The sequence below is a fragment of the Bufo gargarizans genome, chromosome 5 (assembly GCF_014858855.1).
Source record: "Bufo gargarizans isolate SCDJY-AF-19 chromosome 5, ASM1485885v1, whole genome shotgun sequence".
In the NCBI taxonomy this organism is placed as follows: domain Eukaryota; kingdom Metazoa; phylum Chordata; class Amphibia; order Anura; family Bufonidae; genus Bufo; species Bufo gargarizans.
Window position 1 is genome coordinate 150999538 of NC_058084.1, and position 23714 is coordinate 151023251.

Consider the following 23714-nt stretch of genomic DNA (forward strand, 5'->3'; position numbering starts at 1 on the left):
CATGTAGTTCTGCATAATTGAATAGATCCAACACTCTGCGAATATTATCAGAGGCTAAACGTCCTTTAATGAAGCCTGATTCATCAGAGTTGATCAATGATGGGAGAACTAGGGATAGTCTGGAAGCAACTAAATTTGCAAAGATCTTAATATCTGAATTCAGCAGGGAAATGGGTCTAAAGTTTTGTGGAGTGTCATTGGACTTGCCCGGTTTAGGGAGAGTAATAATCAGGGTCTGGAGCATATCTGACGGGAAGGGAGTGCCCGTCATACAATGTTGATAACAAGGAATGAAACTGCTTGTAATATTCATTTGAAAGGCCATCAGGGCCAGGGGTTTTCCCTGAAGGGAGGGATGAGATCAATTTATGGATCTCTATTTTAGTAAGAGGGGCATTCAGATTCTCCAGCTGGGTGGGTGATAGGAAAGGGAATGAGGCTTTCGTTAAGAAATCCGCAACTAGAGTGGTATAGTTATCAGACAGGGTGATATTGTCTTTAATATGATAGAGTTTCATGTAGTAGAGCCGAAATTGTTCTGCAATATCTCTTGGGTTTGTTAATTTTGCACTAGTTTGGGGGTGGGTTATATATGGGATCCTGGATTTAGTTTGTTGAGCTTTTAGTTTTCTAGCCAGCAATCTTCCAGCCTTATTACCTTGCGCATAATATTTGGATTTAAGCCTAAGTAGTCCCCTTCCGTAATCCTGCATTAACGCTGATCTCAGGTTATCTCTTTCCTTCTTCAATTCTTCTGAAGTTTGGGGGTCTGGTTTTTGTTTATTAACTTTTCTAGTTTAGAGATTTTGTCCACTATTGTCTTGACTACTAACTCCGTTCTTTTTTTCCTTTGTGGTTAATTTTGATAAGCAGACCTCTAACAAAAGCTTTGTGCGCCTGCCAAATTATGAAGGAGTCTGGTACTGAATTCACATTAAAGTTAAAGTATTCTTGTATAGCTTGAGAGATCTCTGCCTGGTAGGAGGGGAGGCTGAAGAGGAAAGTGTTTTTCCTCGATACCAGAATTGTATGATGTTGGTATTGGTCCTCTAAGGTAATAGATATAGGGGCATGGTCAGAACCAGTGAAGAGACCTATTGTAGAGGCCTTTGTGTGAAATAGAGTGTTTTGGTCTACTAAGAATAAGTCTATGCGAGAGTAAGATCCATAAATTGGGGAAAAGAAGGAGTAGTCTTTTTCTTGGCTATGTTGTGCATGCCAGGGGTCAATGAGTCCTTCAGAGTGAACAAAGGAATACAGACCACTAATAGAGAGTCTAGATGGATTAGTGGAATCTAAATTGGGGTCCACTATGAAATTAAAGTCCCTGCAGAAAATTAACTTTTTCAGTTTGTGGACGTGCCTCATCACTTTGTGAAGGAAAGATACTTGTTGCTCATTTGGTGAATAAATATTAACTAGGGTGTATACAATATTATTGATAGAGCAAACCATAATGATGTAACACCCTTTATCTGCTTTATGTGAAATTATTGAGAGTGAGATTTTGATAGCAATGAAAACCCCCCTGGCTTTTTTGGAGTGGTGTGAGTGGAGTACATTAGGGAATAAGCGGTGCTTAACTCGATGTGTGTCCTTATTTAAGAGGTGGGTTTCCTGAACACATAGTATATCAGCTTCTATATTCAGGGCCTCCTTCCACACAAATGCCCTCTTTTGAGGGCTATACAGCCCCTGTACATTCAAAGACATTATTTTGATCCCCATTGTATAGGGTAGTATCAATTGATATACATGAAGCACTGCTTGAGAGAATTAACATAATGTGTCCCTACATAGTTTAAGAAGATAACATAGAGAAACATAACCAATATGCAAACATGAAGTAAACAACATGATAACCAACACTGGGTTACCTGCATGATGAAAGGTAGGGCAAAGGTTCTTTCAGAGAAGCCGAGAGTAGAGAAGGCCTTGAGGTAAATCAGCCTCTTTCAGGTGAGGTGGAGGTGCAGCCACTGTTGGGGAGACAAAAGAAAAAGAGACCTCCAAAATACTGTGCTTGGAGCCCGCTAGGGACTACGTCACCCCATCACGGAGCCCATCAGGCAATGCAACCTATTACAACAGATTACAGGGATTAATCAGAATAGTCCCCAAGACTGCAGCGCAACTTCAGGGTCCCTGATTTTTCCTTAGGTGCACTTACTTCCATTCTCGTAAGATGGGAGGGAGTGTGGAGGAAGCGTTCCTTGATTCCGGATGAATAATTGGGATCTTCCATTCTTGGAGTAGACTTTTGTCTTCCTCAGGAGTGTGGACTACATGGAAGTGTCCGTCCTTGGATATTAGAAGCTTTATGGGGAAACCCCAGCGATAGGCAATATTGCAATTGCGTAATGACAGAGTAATTGATAGGAGAGAGCGCCTTTGTATCAGAGTCATTGCAGACAAGTCAGTGAATATTTTAACTGGCTGGAAGAGGAAAGGCAGTGTACCAGCCCTCCTAGCAGCCGACATTATAGCTTCTTTAACGTGAAAAAAGTGAATTCACGCTAAAGTATCCCTTAGGATGCTTGGGCCTAGATGTTTTGGTCTTGATCATGATCAGTGAGCTCTGGTATAAGTTTTCTAAAGAGTTCTTTGATGTAGTTGGACAGTCCCTGGGTCGGCACTAGTTCAGGTAGGGTAAATGTGATATTGTTCCTATGGGAACGATCCTCAAAATCCGCCATTTTTCTTTTAATAGCTTCTACCTCCTCCGCCATATCATTGTGGGCGTCTATCACTGTGTTTTATGAAGTGGCAAATTCGCCCATTTTTGTTTCTATGTGTAAAACTCTGCTCTCCATTTCCTGCATTTTAGCAGACATTGGGTGAAGCAATGAAACTATGTCATGTTGAAGTGAGGCCTTCAGCGCCATCAGCATCTGCTTCAGAGTTGCCTCTGTGGGAGGGTTATTTGAGGTAGGGAAGTTGAGAAACGCATCAGTGTGGTTTTCAGGGGTTGTAGAGGCCTCTGGTGAGGCACTGACCTGAGTGAAATCTGAGTTGTCCATCCTGGGCCTCTGTTTCTTGGGGCTGAAGGATGGAGAGACAACAGGCCATTCCGTCTGGGCGTCGGAGGAAGCGAGGGTATGGAGGGATCCAGAGATGGAGGAGAGTCTGGGCGCGGCGGTGGGGATGCCGATCCTGGCGAAAGCGCTGGATACACGATGCGTATGGAGGCGGGAGATGAGGCTCTGTTGTGCGAGGCAGCGCCATCTTTGCCCTTCCCCTTCTCAAAATAAGATTCCAGGTTTGCGCTGTTAATCTTCAGGAGGACTCTTTTGTTCTTCCCCATAGTTTCAGGGGTGAAGTTGGAGTGTAGTACCCTTAGAATAAGCCGTCTAGCTGGAGGATAATCTCAGTGTTTAGTCGCTGTGCTGCAGGAGCTCTTCACTCACGTGGCTATCTCTCTCGGAAGCCCAGGCGCCTCCTCATAACGCACTTTAATGATACTCTAAGACAACAATCAATGATGAACACATCCCTCAATCGTGTACATTTCTGATGAATGGTTCAATCAGTTGAAACAACTATGGGACCTCTTTTGATGTTGGCAATGTCAGTATGTCTTAATGTTTGTATCTCCAGTTCATTGTTCTAATATCAAGATCTTAATACTTTGTATACTTTGCATATTATAGATAAGAAGATTTCAGCCCTATGACTTTCCTCAGTGTGGTGAATTCCAGTTATCAACAATGGTATCTGAGACTCTCACAGTCTTCAATCTGAATGGCAAGCAGTTAACTGAGATACCAGAATATGTCCTCAAATCTTCAGATTTAAAGTGTTTGCAGCTCAACAACAACTCGATCAAGGAGCTACCACAAGATTTACAATGTCTCCTAAAATTAGAGATATTGTCTATGGATGGAAACTTGCTAAAATGTCTACCTCCAGAAATAGGTAATCTATCCCAACTCCAAGCCATAAACCTAAGCAATAACCTAATAGCACATCTACCAGATGACATCTCAAGCTTTCAGCACATCAGGCAGCTCTTTGTCTCTCATAATCATCTCACAAAAGTGCCTTTATGCATAGGAAAACTGACAACATTGCAGATTCTGGGGCTGAGTGGTAACCAACTGAAGTCATTACCAGATACAGTGGCCAAACTCAAGAACCTGCATGTGCTGAACCTAGAAGGCAATCAGATCTCCACGTTACCCAAATGTATTTTCAGACTCCCACAATTAGTTAAGCTTTGTCTATGTGGTAACCAGATTAAAAATTTGCCAAAAGAAATTGGAGATCTAAGGAACCTCCGAGAACTCTTGATAAGCAAGAATCAGATTGCATTCTTGCCAATACAGCTGTATAACTTGACCAATCTAGAAGAACTGATCATTAATGACAACCAACTAACTAAATTGTCAGACAAGATTGAGCAGCTACAACAACTAAAAGTTCTTTCCATTGCCAATAATTTATTTCAGATTATCAGCGATAAACTGTGTAGCTGTCAATGTATAAAGACTTTAATCCTGACAGGCAATCAATTGTGTTCCCTTCCTGAAAAGATCCACAAGTTAACCAACTTAATGGAGCTTCATGTTGACCGCAATATGTTGGCGCTTCTACCAGAACAACTGGCGCATTTGAAGCATTTGTCGGTGATGGCCTGTGGAGACAATCATCTGCTTTATCTCCCAATTGAACTGAATAACTGTTCACAGATAACCAAATTGGACTTCAGTGGTAACCAGTTGTCAGAATTCCCTCAAGCTTTGTCCTCAATGTTTGATCTGCTACATTTAAATCTCAATCATAATGAAATTCAAGAAATTCCACAAAGCATCATTTACAACTCTAAGCTTAAATTCTTAGAGATCAGTGGAAATAAATTACAGGAGTTCTCTGACTATATTTGTACACTTCACAATCTCATTTACTTGGATTTTGGCAACAACGAGCTTCAAGGCATCCCAACAAATGTGGCTGACATGGTATCCTTGTGTGATCTTCTTCTTCATTGCAATAAGATGACAAGATTTCCTTCTGAATTGTGTACTTTACAAAGCCTTCAGAGACTCAACCTGTCAGGAAATCAGATTCAATCTTTACCTGTGCAGATCAGTCAGTTAGAGTCACTTAAGGAGCTGGATCTTTCCAACAATAATTTCAAGGCTTTCCCAAGAGAAGTGTTCCATGTTTTGTCCCTGGAAACTCTACATATCAGGGATGGCAGTGGCAACAAGGTATTCTTTCCTAATATTCATGTTGTACTTAATATTGTTTCATTAAATAGTATATTATAGCATCTTCTACCTCCTAGGGTAAAGATAAAAATATCTGGATCTGGTTCTCCTCCACTTTACAAAATGCATGTAAAAATATGAAAAAAAGTCTTCGCACTGCTGGGGCATAAACTGGTTCTGGGGTCTAAAGTACTGGTTACTTTCTATTAATACACACTACCAGAGAGTGGGTGACAGGTGCATGAACATCCAGTGTGGTCACTGGCTAATAGTTGTAGTTGTTGCTAAACGACAGCTCAACTTGTTCAGGAAATACAAAATGAGTGCAGCACGTCCAAAATTATTTAGAATTAACATATATACAGTATGTACCTATAGCATTATACAGTAATTGGACATCCCTGATGAAACCAATGTATGCTCCATTACTTTCTGCGCTGTGCACTTTATTTAATGTGTACCACTATGGTGTCATATCTTGGCCTATTATGTTTTGTGTTATTAGCACTACTGTATACTGTAATTTACATAATTCCCTATTATTGTCACAAATAGGTAGGGATGAGTGCAGCCCTACAGTATCTCCACCCACACCCCTATCCCTACCTACTTGCGCGGTCCTTCCTAACCAACGGGTACAACTGGGTTGCAGTCCCTAGCTTACGTATGTGCAGGGCACTAAAGAAAGGAAAACAATAAACAAGGCAGATCACACAGAAGCAAGAGCTTCCCAGGCTGGTACAGAATAGCAATAGAAGCAAGGGGTCCGAGGACAAGGTTCAGGAGGTAACACAAGCACAAGGGGTATAACAATAACAAGAGTACTAGCTGAGGTCAAGAGCCAGGAGATCGCGTCAGTACCAGGGTTAACACCAGGTGAGAGTCAAATACAAGCCAAGGTCAGGAGCCAAGAGGTTGCGTCAGTGCAAGGGGTAACACCAGGTCAGAATCAATTACAAGCCGAGGTCAAACAGACAGAAGTCGCACAAGCAGGATACGCTTGTGAGGTAGAAACACCAATCACTGGCAACCTGTGGCAAGCAGGTTACCTGCTTAAATAGGTCCTCTTGACGGGTCACATGACGTGGCCAGCATCACATGACCCATGTCCAGTATCTCAGTACACCTGAGCGTTGACTCATTAACATTAGCGCTCAGTTCCCCACCTGCTCGTTGTCTAGGAGATAGAGGACGCCAGCCGCACAGGATGCCGGCAACGCTGCAGAGGGAGAGCGCGTCGCCGGCTCTCTGTTACAATTATATAATAGGTAATAAATAGTATGTTACCCAGATATTGAATTCTGCTCCACATCATGTGACCAAGGTAAAATATTGTAATAATATATTCTGCTTTATTACATAAAATGCTGTTTTATGCCACTTTCTTCGCTCCTCCTCATGAGCGGGATGGCGACGGTGCTGCAGAGGGAGAGCGGCTCCCCGTTACAGTACCCCCCCTTCCATGAGGGGCCACTGGACCCAATATCACTGGAGTTGGTTTTTCTATGTGAGCTAAATGGAATTTCTTCTCCGGACCAAAACCCTTCCAGTGAACTAAATATTGCAAATAACTACGAACTTTCCTCACATCAAGGATTCTAGAGACCTCATTCTAGTTGACCGGCAACTTCTACTGGCGGCAGGGATTCCTGTGCCAGAAATACAGGCAACACATACTTTTTTAGTAAAGCTTTGAGAAAAACATTATGAGTGCGAAAGGAGTCAGGTAACCGTAACCTAAAATACACAGGATTAATGATGTCAATAATCTCATAAGGGCCAATAAATCAAGGTGCCTATTTACCCTATGTACCTTCAGACACAAATTTTTGGTGGATAACCACACCTTGTCTCCCAAGCCAAAATCTACCCTCTCAAGAGCTCCTTTTGTCAGCATTAACCTTTTGAACCTCCTGGGCTTTTTTTTAGGTTCAACTGAACCTGGGCCCAGACTGTGCACAGTTCTTTAAATCCTAAATCAGCTTCAGGCACCTGAGAGGAAGACGACGAGAATGAACGAAATCGCGGATGAAATCCAAGATTACAAAAGGAAGAAATACCAGTAGACAAGTTCACCTGATTATTAATGGCGAATTCCGCCAAGGACAAATGTTTCACCCAAAGCTGTTGGTTGTCGGAGACGTACCACCTCAAATACTGTTTCCGAGACTGGTTTGAACGTTCAGTTTGACCTTTGGTTTCCAGATGAAAGGACGAAGAATAGGAAAGAGAGATAGTAAATTTATGCTAAAAAGCCCTCCAAAATTTTGAGACGAATTGAACGCCTCTATCTGAAACTATATTCTCTGGAATTCCATGTACATGTATTACATGATCCATGAAAAGGAAAGCTAAAGTCTTAGCATTGGGAAATTTTGACAGAGGGATGAAATTAACTATTTTGCTAAACCTGTCAACGATTACCCCTACAACCGACTTACCCTCCAAAACCGGTAGGTCGGTAATAAAATCCCTAGAAACATGGGACCAAGGTCTACTAGGGATGGGCAGTGGTCACAACTCACCCACCGGACAGGATCTAGAAGTTTTGGACCTGGCACAAACCTCACAAAAGGATACATATGACTGGATATCTCTAAGACAAGGTGGTCCACCAGTAAAACCTTGAAACTAGTTCCTTGGTGGCATTTAAGCCTGGATGCCCACTAAAAACAGAATTGTGGCACTCACCTAGCAGTCGGAGACGCAAATGACCAGGGACAAACAACTTATCTTTAGGAGATTGTACTGGAGCCAAGTGTTGTTCCGCAGTAATTTCGGTCGTCAAATCGGAGGAGACCGAAGCCACAATGATACCTGCCGGCAAAATAGGTTCTGGAGGAGTATCAGGAGACTGTAAGGCCCAAAAACTCTGGGATAGGGCATCCGCTTTGACATTTTTACTTCCTGGCCTGTAAGAAATGCAAAAGTTAATTAAAGCATGTAAAAAAGCTAAAGCGTGTAAAGAATAATGCCCACCTAGCCTGTCTGGGATTCAAACGTTTAGCAGATTCCAAAGACATTAAATTCTTATCAGTAAGCACCGTAACACGATGTTGAGCCCCCTCCAAAAAATGACGCCATTCCTCAAAGGTCCATTTAATAGCAAGTAACTCTCGATTACCAATGTCAAAATTTCTCTCAGTAGAAGAGAACTTACGAGAAAAATACGCGCAAGGTCTCAGATTAGTGAGAGTTGATGACTCTTTGTAGAGTACTGACCCTAACCCATCCTCGGAGGCATCAACTTCAACCACAAAAGGCCTTTCTTGGTCTGGTTGAACTAATACTGGGGCATTAACAAAACACCTCTTGAGTGTTTCAAAATCCTCTATGGCCTCTGACGACTAATTCACAAAATCGGCCCCCTTCTTGGTTAGGTCAGTGAGAGGCTTAGCAATAATAGAAAAATTCCGATAATAATTAGAAAACCCCAGAAAGCGTTGTAACGCTTTAAGAGAGGAGGGTTTACCCATTCCAAAATAGCCTGCACCTTCCCCGGATCCATCTTAAAGGATTGGAATGTGAGGATATATCCTCCACTCCAAATATACACTTTTCGTTTTTAGCGAATAATCGGTTCTCCCGAAGAACCTCCAGTACCTGTCTAGTGTGAATAACGTGAGAATCCCTGTCAGGTGAATAAATCAAAATATCATCCAAGTAAACAATCACGAATTTTCCAATAAATTGTCTAAAAATGTCATTAACAAAATTTTGGAAAACTGCCAGAGCATTACATAAACCAAATGGCATAACCAAATATTCATAATGACCCTCAGGAGTATTAAAGGCCGTTTTTCACTCGTCCCCCTCCTTAATTCGAATAAGACTATAGGTCCCTTCAGATCAAGTTTAGTAAACCAGTGAGCTCCAAGAACTTGATTATACAGGTCTGGAATCAAAGGCAAAGGGTACTGGTTCTTAATTGTAATCTTATTCAACTATCTAGAATCGATACGTGGTCTCAGTCCACCGTCCTTTTTCCCAACAAAGAAAAACCTCGCCCTCATAGGAGACACAGAGGGTCTAATATGTCCTTTTTGCAAGCTCTCCTTCAAATAGTCCCTCAAAGACTCCCGTTCCGGACCAGACAAGTTAGAAATACGACCCCTAGGGTACTTAGATCCTGGAATAAGATTGATGGAACAATCATATGGTCTATGAGGGGGAAAGAAATTAACATCGGACATGGAAAACACATCAGCAAAGTCATTAATGTACATGGGAAGGGTTTTTGATTATGTAGAGATTCTAGCCTGAATAACAGGTAGACACCATGACTCACATTTTAACCCCCATTTTTCTAATTTACCCATGGACCAGTTGATGACTGGGTTATGAACCTGGAGCCAAGGCATGCCAAGAACTATTTCCACGGGTAAATTATTTAATACCAGAAAAGAGCCGCACTTCGTATGGAGGGCCCCCACAGTCAAGGTTACCTCAGGGGTACAATATTCTACTGTTCCACCCACTAAAGGGGTAGATTCAATAGCAATAAGATAAATGGGCAATCCAAGGGAAAGCACAAAATTGTGGTCAATAAAATTAGAAGCAGACCCTGAATCAATAAATGCTTTCCAAGACCCCTTACAAGAACCAAAATATATAGTCACAGGTAACAATATCTTCTCTTTAACCTTTTCATGACCAAGATTCATTGATGCCCCAGTGTCCATGTCAAAATTTGCAAATCTGACATGCGTCACTTTATGTGGTAATGGCTTTGGAACACTTTTATTTATCCAAGCCATTCTGAGATTGTTTTCTCGTGGCATATTGTACTTCATGATAAATTTGAGTCAATATATTTCACCTTTATTTATGAAAAAATCCCACATTTACCAAAAATTTAAAAAAATTCACAATTTTCCAAATTTCTATTTCTCTGCTTCTAAAACAGAAAGTCATACCTAATAAAATATTTATTACTTAACATTTCTCATATGTCTACTTTTTATGTTGGCATCATTTTGGAAATGTCATTAAATTTTTTTAGGACGTTAGAAGGCTTAGAAGTTTAGAAGCAATTCTTAAAATTTTTAAGAAAATTTCCAAAACCCACTTTTTAAAGGACCAGTTCAGGTCTAAAGTCACTTTGTGGGGCTTACAAAGTGGAAATCCCCTATAAATGACCCCATTGTAGAAACTACACCCCTCAAGTTACTCAAAACTGATTTTACAAACGTTGTTAACCCTTTAGGTGTTCTACAAGAATTAAAGGAAAATGGAGATGAAATTTCTAAATTTCACTTTTTTGGCAGATTTTCTATTTTATTATTTTTTTTTCTTTAACACATTGAGGGTTAACAGCCAAACAAAACTCAATATTTATTACCCTGATTCTGCGGTTTACAGAAACACCCCACATGTGGTCATAAACTGATGTAAGGGCGCACGGCAGGGCGCAGAAGGAAAGGAATGCCGTATGGTTTTTGGAAGGCAGATTTTGCTGGACTGGTTTTAGATGCCATGTCCCATTTAAAGCCCCCCTCCTGATGCACCCATACAGTAGAAACTCCCAAAAAGTGACCCTATTTTTAAAAATAAATTATGTTTTTGTGTGTCCATTTTCTGAACGCCATATGTTTTTTATTTTTCTGACGATCGTCCTGTGCAGGGGCTTATTTTTAGCAGAAAGAGTTGAGGTTTTTATTGGTACCATTTTTGGGTACATAGGATTTTTTGATCATTCATTATTACACTTTATGGGGCAAGGTGACCAAAAAATTGGCTGTTTTGGAACAGTTTTTATTTATTTATTTTTACAGCGTTTATCTGAGGGGTTAGGTCATGTGACAGTTTTATAGAGCAGTTCGTTATGGACGTGGCAATACCTAATATGTATACTTTTTCTTATTTATTTAAGTTTTACACAGAGAGCCATAGCTTTTTTATTTTTGGGGTGATTGTCTTAAATAGGGTATCATTTTTTGTGGGACGAGGTGACAGTTTGATTAGTACTATTTTGGGGGTCATAAGCCTTATTGATCGCTTGCTGTTGCACTTTTTGTAATGTAAGGTGCCAAAAATGGGTTTGTTTTTTTACGGTGTTCATCTGAGGGGTTAGGTCATGTGATATTTTTATCGAGCAGGTTATTACGGATGCGGCGATACCTAATATGTACACTTTTTTTATTTATTTCACTTTAACACAATAATAGCATATTTGAAATAAAAAAATTATGTTTTAGTGTCTCAAAAAGAACTATAGTTTTTTATTTTTTTTGATCGATTTTCTTATGTAGGGTCTCATTTTTTGCGGGATGAGGTGACAGTTTTATTGGTACCATTTTTTTTTATATACACCTTTTTGATCGCTTGGTGTTGCACTTTTTGTGATGTAGGGTGACAAAAATAGCTTTTTTTACACAGTTTTTATTTTTATTTTTTTATGGTGTTTATTGGACAGGGTATATCATGTGATATATTTATAGAGACGGTCGTTACGGACGCGGTGATAGCTAATATGTGTAGTTTTTGTTTTCTCATTTTTTATAGGAAAAGGCCATTTATTTTTTAAATTTTACATTTTTATTTATTTATTTTTACTTTTATTATTTTCACATTATTTTTTATCCAGTCCCTCTTGGATCTTGAAGATCCAGCGGGGCTGATGGCTGTACTATACTTTGCAATGCTCTTGCATTGTAAAGTATAATACTATCAGATGCCCTGTAGGTGGCAACACTGAACACTTTTGCAAAGCGTCTGGTTGCCATGGAAACCATCGGGCGCTGCCATCGCAGCCCGCTCCCTCTATTAACCCCATGGATGCCGCTGCCGCGGCATCTATGGGGTTACAGCAGAGTGTCAGCATAGAGCTGACACTCTCTGCTGATGGCGGTGGCTCAGGAATGGAGCCGCCGCTATCACACACAGCAGGGGGACCGTAACAGGGGCAGGGGGCAGTGCTGGGAGAGAGTAAGCCCATTCTTGCGGGTCTCCCTGCAACAAAGCGACAATAATGCCTACTCTTTGTTGTTCGGAACCCGAAGAGTGTGGACGTAGAGAAAAATAAAGCTTACAACTCTCCTTAAATGTAAAAAAATGCTTACGATCCCCTGATAAACGGTCAGGCAATTTATTATGAGGCTTAAGATTCTGAACGGAGGAAGCCGCTAGAGATGGGGTCTGAAGCAACTCCTGCTGCTGTAGCCTCTCCGCTATTTCTTGTACCATTTGGGCGAGATTATGTACTTGATCTGTAAGGACTCGCATAGGATCCATGGTTATAGGTAAGGCCTGTGATTCTGTCACAAATACACAAATACACATTAGAAAGAGCTTCCCAGGCCGGTACAGAATAGCAATAGAAGCAAGGGGTCCGAGGACAAGGTTCAGGAGGTAACACAAACACAAGGGGTATAACAATAACAAGAGTACTAGCCGAGGTAAAAAGCAAGGAGATCGCATCAGTACCAGGGGTAACACCAGGTGAGAGTCAAATACAAGCCGAGGTCAGGAGCCAAGAGGTCAGTACAAGGGGTAACACAAGGTCAGAGTCAAGTACAAGCCGAGGTCAAACAGACAGAAATCACACACGCAGGATACGCTAGTGAGGTAGTAAGACCAATCACAGGCAACCTGTGGCAAGCAGGTTACCTGCTTAAATAGGTCCTCTTGATGGGTCACATGATGTGGCCAGCGTCACATGACCCATGTCCAGCATCTCAGTACACCTAAGCGCCGACTCATTAACATCGGCGCTCAGTTCCCCACCTGCTCGTTGTCTAGGAGATGGAGAACACCAGCCGCATTGCATTGAGGAGACGTGTGCGCCTGGGTCCTTCCCACCCTCTTGTCACCATGGAGATGCGGACACCGGCTCCTCCTCATGAGCGGGATGCTAGCGGCGCTGCAGAGGGAAAGCGCGTCGCCGGCTCTCCGTTACAATTATTTAATAGGTTATTGTATGTTACCCAGATATTGACTGCTGCTCCACATCATGTGACCAAGATAAAATATTGTAATAATATATTCAGCTTTATTACATAACATGCTGTTTTATATCACTTTCTATGTCTAATATGTCTATGGCGGCATGGGAACAGGAGGTAACACCTAAGCTGGGGTCGAGTCTGGTGCTCTGGCAATGATACATCGATGATGGGGTATTAATCTGAAAAGACTCACATACATCATTGATGGAGTTTATAGATGAGCTTAATGATAATCGATTAAACATAAAATTTACAGCTAATGTAAGTACACAATCTATACAATTCCTGATCTTAACATTGAAATTAGAGAATCAAAATTCATATGTAGTACTTATCAAAAAGAAGTAGCAAGGAACAGTTTAATTTTGAACAGTAGTTGCCACTTACCAGTTTCACCGCCTCAAAAGAAATTGCACACAAAATGATCAATTTGAAAAGGAAGCACAAATACTAAAAACTCAATTTTTAGAAAAACGATACTCACCAGAATTATTAGATGAATCATTAAATAAGGTGAGACAATTAGGTAGGAATACCTTTCTTCAAACAAAAGACAAGAATGGGGAAAAAATAGAGGAAACTGCGAAAATTATATTACCATTCAATACAAAATATAGGAAAATTACAACCTTTATAAATAAATATTGGCATCTGGCTCAATGGGACAAATATTTGGCAACATTTCTCCCCAGTAAACCTCCCATAGTCCATACTAAAGCCCCAAATTTGGGACTACAAATAGCCCCTACAATAAAGAGACCTAGAGAAAGATCTATTTTAACACCATGGTCAGATTTGAAAGGATTCTACAGATCTGGGGTTTGTAGTAACTGCAAAACTACACAGTTCAATAGGAAAACAACTAATTAAAAAAAAAAAAAATACATTTCAATGGGAGATTAATGAAACACTATCGTGCAGTAGTGAGGCAGTGATCTATGTCCTATAGTGCCCATGCGCAAAACAATACATAGGCCGAACAAGCAGGGCATTCAAAATAAGAGTGTCAGAACGTATAAACAATATTAGAAAAGGATACGAGAAACATACTTTATCTCAACACTTTAAGATTTATCATGCAAGTAATCCGACAGTTTTGAAATATGCAGTGATACAAACAGTCAAAAGCGACTGGAGAGGAGGAGATTTTATCTAAAATAAATGTCAGGGTATGAGTCGAAAATGATCTATGAATTTGGATCATTGGCACCTTCGGGACTCAATTCAGAGCTGGAGATATTCGGTTTTACATAAAAGGGTCACTGGCAGGTAGTTTAACAATGCATTGACATGTCCTGTGTCATCCCACTGACCCAAAACGTCTTAGAACAACTTACGTCTTCTATCTTCTAGTTTCATCTTTACCCCTATATCAATTTGTATTTACTTTATTGTATTTTTATATTTCCATTCATATTTTTATTGAATTATATATGTACAATATTTGTCTGGTGAAGATATATTGATTCTATTTGAATATTACCTAATTCTATTAGAATAGTTTGATATAATGTGGTGATGACGATATTATTGTTTTTCTCATTTATATATTTTAGTACTTCTTTTCATTTTATGTGGACTATTTATATGTAGCCTCTGAAAGACGTTTAGATTACACCAAATTATTGAACAAATGGCATACATATATACTAGATAAAAATAACGCAGAATGTTAATAGGTGATCACGGTCCAATATATATATGTAGGATCCACACTACCTTAGGAGGATCTAGTTCAGATTTTGGGAAAGCCAATAACACCCAATATAAGCAATGCCTGTGTCCCTCGCTTTCTTTACATCGCTGAGGAAGAAAACAAGTGTGAGTTTCGAAACGCGTCTGATGAATTAATATACAGCGGAGGAGAAAAGAACTACAAGTACAAGAAAAAGTAAACCAATAACAAAATGAAGTCAGAGTCCCAGTCTCCCTAGACCGCATGCGTAAGGAGCAAAGGTACAAACAGCAGCACTTAGCGAGGATCACAGAGGAGAGACAAACAGAGGGATAGCAGCCACCGCCTTCCATCACTGTAGGGATGGTATTGGGCAAGTGATGGATTTATCAGACCAGAGAATCCTGTTTCTCTCAGTCTCTAATAGTCTTTTGGGTAATTTTTTTGCAAACTCCAGATGGCCTTTCCTGGTCTTTTATTGAGGAGAGACTTCTTTCTGGGCAATGTGCCATAAAGCCCAGATTAGTGGAATGCTGCATTGATGGTTGACCTTCTTTTAATTTCTCCCATGTACACACAGGATCTCTGGAGCTCAGACAGGGTGGTCATTGGTAGGGGTGTAATTATGATTCATAGGGCCCCATGGCAAAATAAGATAGGGCTCCCACCACCTACTGTAAGCAAATTAAAACACCAGTAGCAATAATTAATGGTATGTATAATAAGCACCATATCAGAAAACCTACATAAGAGAAAAAACCACCATATTGTTAATACTCCACAAAAAGGTACAATGTTCTTGCAAATGATAGCCCCCCCCCCCCCCCCCCACACAACTTTTGGGCCCTATAGCAAGTGTGTAGCTATGGCTATAGCTATACCCAAGGCCATTAGGTTCTTGGTCATCTCTCTTACCAAGTCCCTTCTCCTCCAATTACTTAGTTTGGTGGTGTAGCCAGTAGTTTCAAATGTTTTCCATTTAAGAATCAAATACTCTTGGGAATTTTCAGTGCAGCAGACATTTTTTGTACCCTTCTCCAGAAACATGATCAAGAAAAATGGGAGGCCCGCACAGCTAAATTTCAAGTGTCATAGCAAAGGGTCTGAATGCTTAGCAAAAATGTCTAAAACTCTGTTTTCACTTTCTTATTATGGGGTATTGAGTGCAGATGGGGAAAACTTAATTTTTTTTAATTTTTTTTATTTTAGCACAAGGTCTGAAGACTTTCCCAATGTATTGTATATGCAGAATAACTATATACTATATTAATTTGACATGGCTTGTGCTTCTGTCCAGATTACAGAACTACCAGAAGAGTTATGTACAATGCATAATCTCAAGAACCTGGATATTTCTGACAATGCCATAAGAACTATTCCAGAAAGCATTGGAAGAATGAACAATCTTGTCAATATTACAGTTTGCAATAACCAGCTCTGCTGTCTCCCTGCATCTTTTTCTGCCATAGAAGGACTCCAGTACATCAACCTAACTGGTATGTAAATCTGGGGCATCCCAATTATTATTGAACTACTTATCAGACTGTAACCATACTGTTATGTGTATGGCCAGTGTTAGAGTGATGACTTTTCTATACACAGGGGAGGAACTATATTGTAGGTTGGATATTATCAGAAATCGTATAGCATGCTATACATTATATCTATAGTGTTTATTCATCATACTTGCTGATATAAACTTAGGGATGTTACTACCAAGGTAAAAGACATTAGCTCACATCCAATGTAAAGGCTGGGACTCTACAATGACTTTTGATTGGCCAAGAGTTGCGTTAAAATTGCAGCAACTTTAGACATTGATATAATTCCTACATTCATCATCAGCCATGGCTTTTTGCCTCAAAGAGAAATATTTAGGTCAAGCGCACTGGTCTAGGAGAATGGAACTTATTGATGACCCATTAAGAATAAGATTTATAAGGTCTATAGGTTTTAAATTGCTACTTCATGAATACAGGGACACCCTATCACATTCTTCATCTATACATGACTAAAGAACAGCATACTATAAGTGGATCCAAAACCACCCATGGAAACAGCACATAGAGTATAGGGATTCATTTTCTCTATTGTACGGTTCTATGTACAGTTTAGCCTATACTATAATAATCTGTTTAGGTAACAAGCTGACATCATTGCCTGGTGACATCTATCGTATGAAGAATCTAAAAGAGATCAGTCTTGATGGCAATCCCATGGCGAAACCTCCTTGTCTTGTGTGTGAAGGAAAAGAACTGTATCCCATTGGGCGTTATTTACAGGCAGCTGACCTGGCAGAAGGTACAGTATGTTACTGAAGAATTCAGAATTTCTCATATCATTCCTGAAAGCAAAGCTCTAGAGTTTTGAACAATGATGTCACCTTATCACCCAGAGGATCTTCCTTCCTCCATGTCTCAGGTCCATGTGGCATCAATCCTTTACCTTCCCTAACCAATCTGTGACATGTACAGTAAAGAGGATTTTTTTAACATGGTTTCCAGATCGGAATTAAACTTGTAGTTTTCATTTTTTAAATGCTAGACTTTCTACTATTTTTGGAGGTTTTCATCAACAATTTTTACTAACATTTCTGGTGAATAACTCCAGGTGTAAATAGGCAAATTAGCAAATCAATGACAAACTGACAAGTGATCACAACTGGATGAACCTATAATGTAGAGTATGTTCACAAATTTCAATCAAATGACTTTTTGTGCAGCAATTTAAAGAAAACTATTAATTGTTTAAATATTTATTATTCTAGACAGAATCATGCAGAAGATCTTCAAATTAGTCTCTCGTAATGTGCTCATAGAAGATTTTGCATTTTTCTGCAATAAACTTCAGCTTAATGACGAAGACATTAAAGTTATAGTGAAAAACCGGTAAGAAAGGAAATTACTATTAAATTTTTTAAATCCCTAATTCAGACCAGTTGGGAGTATACAGTAGTATTGTTCTGAGAGAGTTCTGACCACGATAATCATTTTTTTTATAAAATTAATCAGCACACAAAATGAAAGTGACACTAACCACTTCATTATCCTAGACCACCAGGGCTGTACTAATTTAGTAGTAAAGATTGTTTGGGGCAGAGAATTTGAATGAAAGGAAGCACTCGGCTGGTGTTATGAGCAGTGGTTGTGGAACCACTGTGTCAACCAACAGATTTGGTATTCATCCTTTAACCCCTAAATAGGGATCTGAACTTCACTGCAGGGGAACCACCAGGCCACTACCTACTGGAGTAGTCTCTGTATGATTGACAGCTGGCCCACAGAGGTCAGAGACACCAGTGTGCGAGGAATCAGGCAAAACCATAGTCAGGGACAGGCCATGGTCAGTCTGAGGTCAGTGCAGGCAGCGAAGGGTCAATACGAAGGTGAGGTAGCGGAGAATCATTATGGAGGTCAAGAGCATGTCAGGTCAGGCAGGGCTGACCTTTTAAGAGCTGGGAGGTGCACGGGCAGGGGTCTTGTTGGAAGGAAGCAGACTGTGGCCTGCAATGAAGAATAAGCAGGTCACTCCATTAGCGTGGCCTGCTGCGAGGAAGACTGGCAAATTTGGGCCAATGGGGCAGGAGAAGAATAAATATGAGTGGAGCAGCACCTGGGCCTGCCTGGGAGAGTGCAATGGTGGTGGGCACGGGTTGCTAATTTAACAGCTGGCACTATAAATGGGGTATTCTAATGATGTTATCAAGATACCCTGGGTGAAGTTATATAGCCATGTTACTTAGCATTTTATTTGCCATTTTTTATATATACTGTGTGGGAGAGTTGTTACTATATAGTGACATCTATGAGTACAGTATGGCAGCATAATCCATGTGCACCATATGGTGACGTTACTTGTTAGCTTATAGTAGGCGCATTGATTGTGTCTATCAAGTGTTTGCATTTACAGTGAATATAAAAAGTCTACACACCCCTGTTAAAATGTCAGGTTTCTGTAAAAATAAATAAAAAATTAGACAAAGATAAATCATTTTTGAACTTTTTCCAACTTTAATGTGACCTATAAACTGTACCAGTCAATTGAAAAACATACTGAAATCTTTTAGGTAGAGGGAAGAAAAACAAAACAAAACCCTCAAATAATTTGGTTGCATACGTGTGCACACCCTCTTATAACTGGGGATGAAGCTGTGTTCAGAATTAAGCAATCACATTCAAAAATCATGTTAAATAGGAGTCAGCATACACCTGCCATCATTTAAAGTGCCTCTGATAACCCCAAATAAAGTTCAGCTGCTCGAGTTGGTCTTTCCTGAAATTTCCTTAGTCGCATCCTACAGCAAAAGCCATGGTCCACAGAGAGCTTCCAAAGCATCATTGTTAAAAGGTATCAGTCAGGAGAAGGGTAAAAAAGTATTTCCAAGGCGTTAGATATACCATGGAACACAGTGAGGACAGTCATCTTCAAGTTGAGAAAATATGGCACAACAGTGACATTACCAAGAACTGGACGTCCCTCCAAAATTGATGAAAAGACAAGAAGAAAACTGGTCTGGGAGGCTACCAAGAGGCCTAAAGCAACATTAAAGGAGCTGCAGGAATATCTGGCAAGTACTGGCTGTGTGGTATATGGACAACAATCTCCTGTATTCTTCATATGTCTGGGCTATGGGGTAGAGTGGCAAGACGAAAGCCTTTTACGAAGAAAAACATCCAGGCTACATTTTGCAAAAACACATCTGAAGTCTCCCAAAAGCATGTGGGAAAAGCTGTTATGGTCAGATGAAACCAAGGTTGAACTTTTTGGCTATAATTCCAAAAGATATGTTTGGCCCAAAAACAACACTGCACATCACCAAAAGAACACCATACCCACAGTGAAGCATGGTGGTGGCAGCATCATGCCAAGGGGCTGTTTTTCTTCAGCTGGAACTGGGGCCTTAGTTAAGCTAGAGGGAATTATGAACAGTTCCAAATACCAGTCAATATTGGCACAAAACCTTCATCTTTCAGCATGACAACGACCCAAAGCATACATCCAAATCAACAAAGGAATGGCTTCACCAGAAGATGATTAAAGTTTTGGAATGGCCCAGCCAGAGCCCAGACCTGAATCCCATTGAAAATCTGTGGGGTGATCTGAAGAGGGCTGTGCACAGGAGATGCCCTCGCAGTCTGACAGATTGGGAATGTTTTTGCAAAGAAGAGTGGGCAAATCTTGCCAAGTCAAAATGTGCCATGCTGATAGACTCATACCCAAAAAGAGTGCTGTAATAAAATCAAAAGGTGCTTTAACAAAGTATTAGTTTAAGGCCTCATGCACAGGACCGTTGTTGTGTTCCGTTCCGCAAAATGAGGTTCAGTTGTTCTGTGATCCGTTTCCGTTTCCGTGTGTCTTCCTTTATTTTTGGAGGATCACCAGACATGAAGGAAAGTAAAAAAAAGTCTAAGTCAAGTTTACCATGCAAATGATAGGAAAAAAACGGACGCGGATGACAATCTTGTGTGCCTCCGCGTTTTTTCACAGACCCATTGACTTAAATGGGTCCGCAAACCGTTTTCCGTGAAAAAAATAGGACAGGTTATATTTTTTTGATGGACTGGAACCATGGATCCCGGACGCGGATGACAAACGGTGCATTAGCCGAGTTTTCAATGGACCCATTTAAAGTTAATGGGTCTGCAGAAAATCACGAAAAACGGAACAACAGACACGGAATGAAACAACGGTCGTGTGCATGAGGCCTAAGGGTGTGCACACTTATGCAACCATATTATTTTATTTTTATATTTTTTCTTTCCTCTACCTAAATGATTTCAGTTTGTTTTTCAATTGAGTTGTACAGTTTATGGGTCACATTAAAAGGTGGAAAAAGTTCTGAAATGATTTATCTTTGTCTCATTTTTTTACATCACAGAAACCTGACATTTTAACAGGGGTGTGTAGACTTTTTATATCCACTGTATATGTATCGCCATACCCAGGGGCGTAGCTAACGGTTCATGGGCCCCGGTGCAAGAGTTCAGCTTGGGCCCCCCTTCCCTCAGTGCATTGTGTGTCTTCTTATGTGGCACAAGGGTCTTTTGGCCCCCTCAGGCTCCTGGGCCCGGTAGCGACTGCTACCTCTGCACCCCCTATAGCTACACCCATGGCCATACCCATGAACTCCTACATTGACAAATACTGTGCACATATTTTACTGTACTGGTAGATGCAGCTGTTCCAGGAGCAGCAAGAGGTATAAGATAGGCTTTGTCTCACTTCAGCAAACGGTATTTATCATGTAGAGAAAGTTAATACAAGGCACTAACTAATGTATTGTGATTCTCCATATTGCCTCCTTTGTTGGCTTGATTCATTTTTCCATCACATTATACACTGCTTGCTTCCATGGTTACGACTGCAGGAAAAAGTGCTGGCCTCTCTGGTGGTCGGGGCCATGGGATTACACATGGGCTAGTGCTTTTTCCTATAGTGTGCAAGCATGACCACCACTGATAAATTGCAGGGTGGTCATAACCATGGAAACTAGCAGTGTATAATGTGATGGGAAAATGAATCCAGCCAGGAAAGGAAGCAATATGGCCAATAACAATACATTATTAATTGCCTTGTAGTAACTTTACCTACATGATAAATGCCATTTGCTGAAGTGAGACAACTCCTTTTTTTATCATACTAAATTTTGGATTTTTTTTAGTATGAATTAATAAACAATGTAGCATAGATGCTTTTATTAGATGCTCCTTCTTAGCCCAACAGACACTGTATATTTTGATGTTATTTCTGCTTGAATACTTGACGGCTATAGCTACCATAAAACTGTCTCCTATAAGTATGAACTATTATAATTGTGCTTGTGATAGCTGTCCATGAGAAGAATCAACTGGGATGTTTTTGCTAAGTGGTTGCAAAATAATACTGATGAGGAAATGACAGTGCTATTTGTAGGAAAGTAATGTGTAGCGTAACACAATAATACTGTGTGCAATGTTTTATAGATCTCTGCAGTTTCCAGAGAAAATTTTCCAAGTGTTGAACCTATGGAGGGTACAGAGAAAGGCCGATTTAAGTCCTGTTGCCATCATGGAGCAGCTGATTCGAGTGCTGGTGATGGCAGACCTACATGAAGTGGCCCTAAAAGCCAGGATGTTAAAACTCTCAGAAAAAGCAATAAAAATCTGATTTCTCATCTTTAGTGTCTCAATGAATAAGATCAGCAGCCTGTAGACTTCGATAGTCATCGTATACCATGTTGGATTATGGATTTATGTAAAACAGAAGCATTTGTACAACATCCGAAGACAAAAGTAAGCTAGAGTGTCTGTGAAGAAAAGCTGGGGAGTGGAGTTCTATTTCAGAAACCTCTTAAGAGATATTATAGCCAATAGATCCATCTTGTACTTTCGAGATAAAGCATTCAAGCTTCTTGATAAAATCCACAGGCTTTATTGAACCGCTAAAATGACACCACGTAGCACAACACGGCATGTTGGGGCTATGCGTTGGCGGCCATGTTTAAGAAACCACAAGGTTCAAAATGCATAGGCCAGATATGTGTTGTTGTGCTACATGGTGTCATTTTATCTCTTCTATAAAGCCTGTGAACTTTATTAAGAAGCTTAAGTGCTGGATCGCTTGATCTTGCATGTTCACCTTCTCCAGTCCCGGTTTTCCGAGCACCTAGCTGTTTCGGTGAAGCAACAGAGGTGAGCTGAACTTTTCTTTGATCCATCTTGTACTGGATCATATTTCACCACATTCAGCCTATCTCCATCTCAGCCTAGTTGTAGTAATCAAGTCTGATGTCCATCGTAGCTTAAGGCCCTCTTCACATATGGCCAGTGATCTGGCTCAGTTTCTCTCTGATGTGGTGCAGAAAACAGCTGAGGGAAACTGAAGCTAGAGTGGATCCCATAGTTTTCTATGTGATCGTTCATATACATCCGACGCCTCACTTGATGCTGGATGTCAAATAGAGCTAGACAGAAAAACGTTATACCGGACATGGTCTATGTACACATCTATAAGTTGTGTCCTGCTCCATAAAAAACAACTGGCCAGACACAACTGATGCACCCAGCCTAAATGATGACCACAGAACAAATTTTGGGGTACACTGTACAGACAAATGTTATCAGATGCAGATTTCAGGATACTTGTTATAATTATTCTCCAACTTGGCAGGTTTTTAAAAAAATGTCTAGAAAATAGAGCAAAAAAAAAAAACAGCAATAGCGGGTGTACAGATGTATGAACAAATTTCTTTACAAAAGAGGAACTCCGCACAATTTTTCTGCCATCAAACCTTTAGCACATAGGGTCAAGGCGTAAAAGGAAGGAGACAGTTTGTTATTCCAACCTTTTTGAAAACATGCTTTTATCGTCTTGCTTGACGACACTATTCAGACAACGGTATTGATGGCTCACATATTATTTATCACAAATCTTTCTTTCTTGATCAACTTCTTTAACATTTCTGAGGCCTAATTTACACGTCAGAGTTTTTGTCTGTGATTTCCATCACTGATAAGGGGACCAAAACCCAAAGTGGAGCCTACGCAGAGAGATGGTATAATGGAATGATTTGCTCCTGTTCCGTGTTTGACCTGCACTTAGTTTTGACTCTCAGTCACTGACCAAACACTATTATGTGAATTAGGCCTAAGTCCAGTAGGAGCTAGAACCACAATAGCTTGTGGGACTTACCACTGTTGTAGTATGAGGAGTTAATGAGCAAAAAGAAAACGCTACTTCCTTTTTTAGTCTCCTCTATCTAAATGAGCAACGTGTACATGTCATGCCCTGCTCGGGCTACGTGCGGAGGTCTGCAAGATTAGCAGCACGTGTCTAGTCTTTTGTTTTGGAGTAGAGCTAGATCCGCCTCCCTTCAGGTGCACTGGGTGGGGTCATTGGTTTAAA

General features: G+C 40.4%; 1 protein-coding gene across 1 annotated transcript in view; it reads left to right on the forward strand.

Moving 5' to 3' along the window:
• Window positions 1-21977, forward strand: part of LOC122939350 (leucine-rich repeat and death domain-containing protein 1-like) — a 28832-nt gene extending 6855 nt beyond the window's left edge. Inside the window, exons 2-6 of the mRNA XM_044295417.1 lie at window positions 3651-5210; window positions 16129-16327; window positions 16971-17132; window positions 17599-17719; window positions 21794-21977. Coding sequence (XP_044151352.1) covers window positions 3708-5210; window positions 16129-16327; window positions 16971-17132; window positions 17599-17719; window positions 21794-21977 — 2169 coding nt within the window. The 5' untranslated portion in view covers window positions 3651-3707. The remainder of the gene's footprint in view (window positions 1-3650; window positions 5211-16128; window positions 16328-16970; window positions 17133-17598; window positions 17720-21793) is intronic.
• Window positions 21978-23714: the final 1737 nt, after the last annotated feature.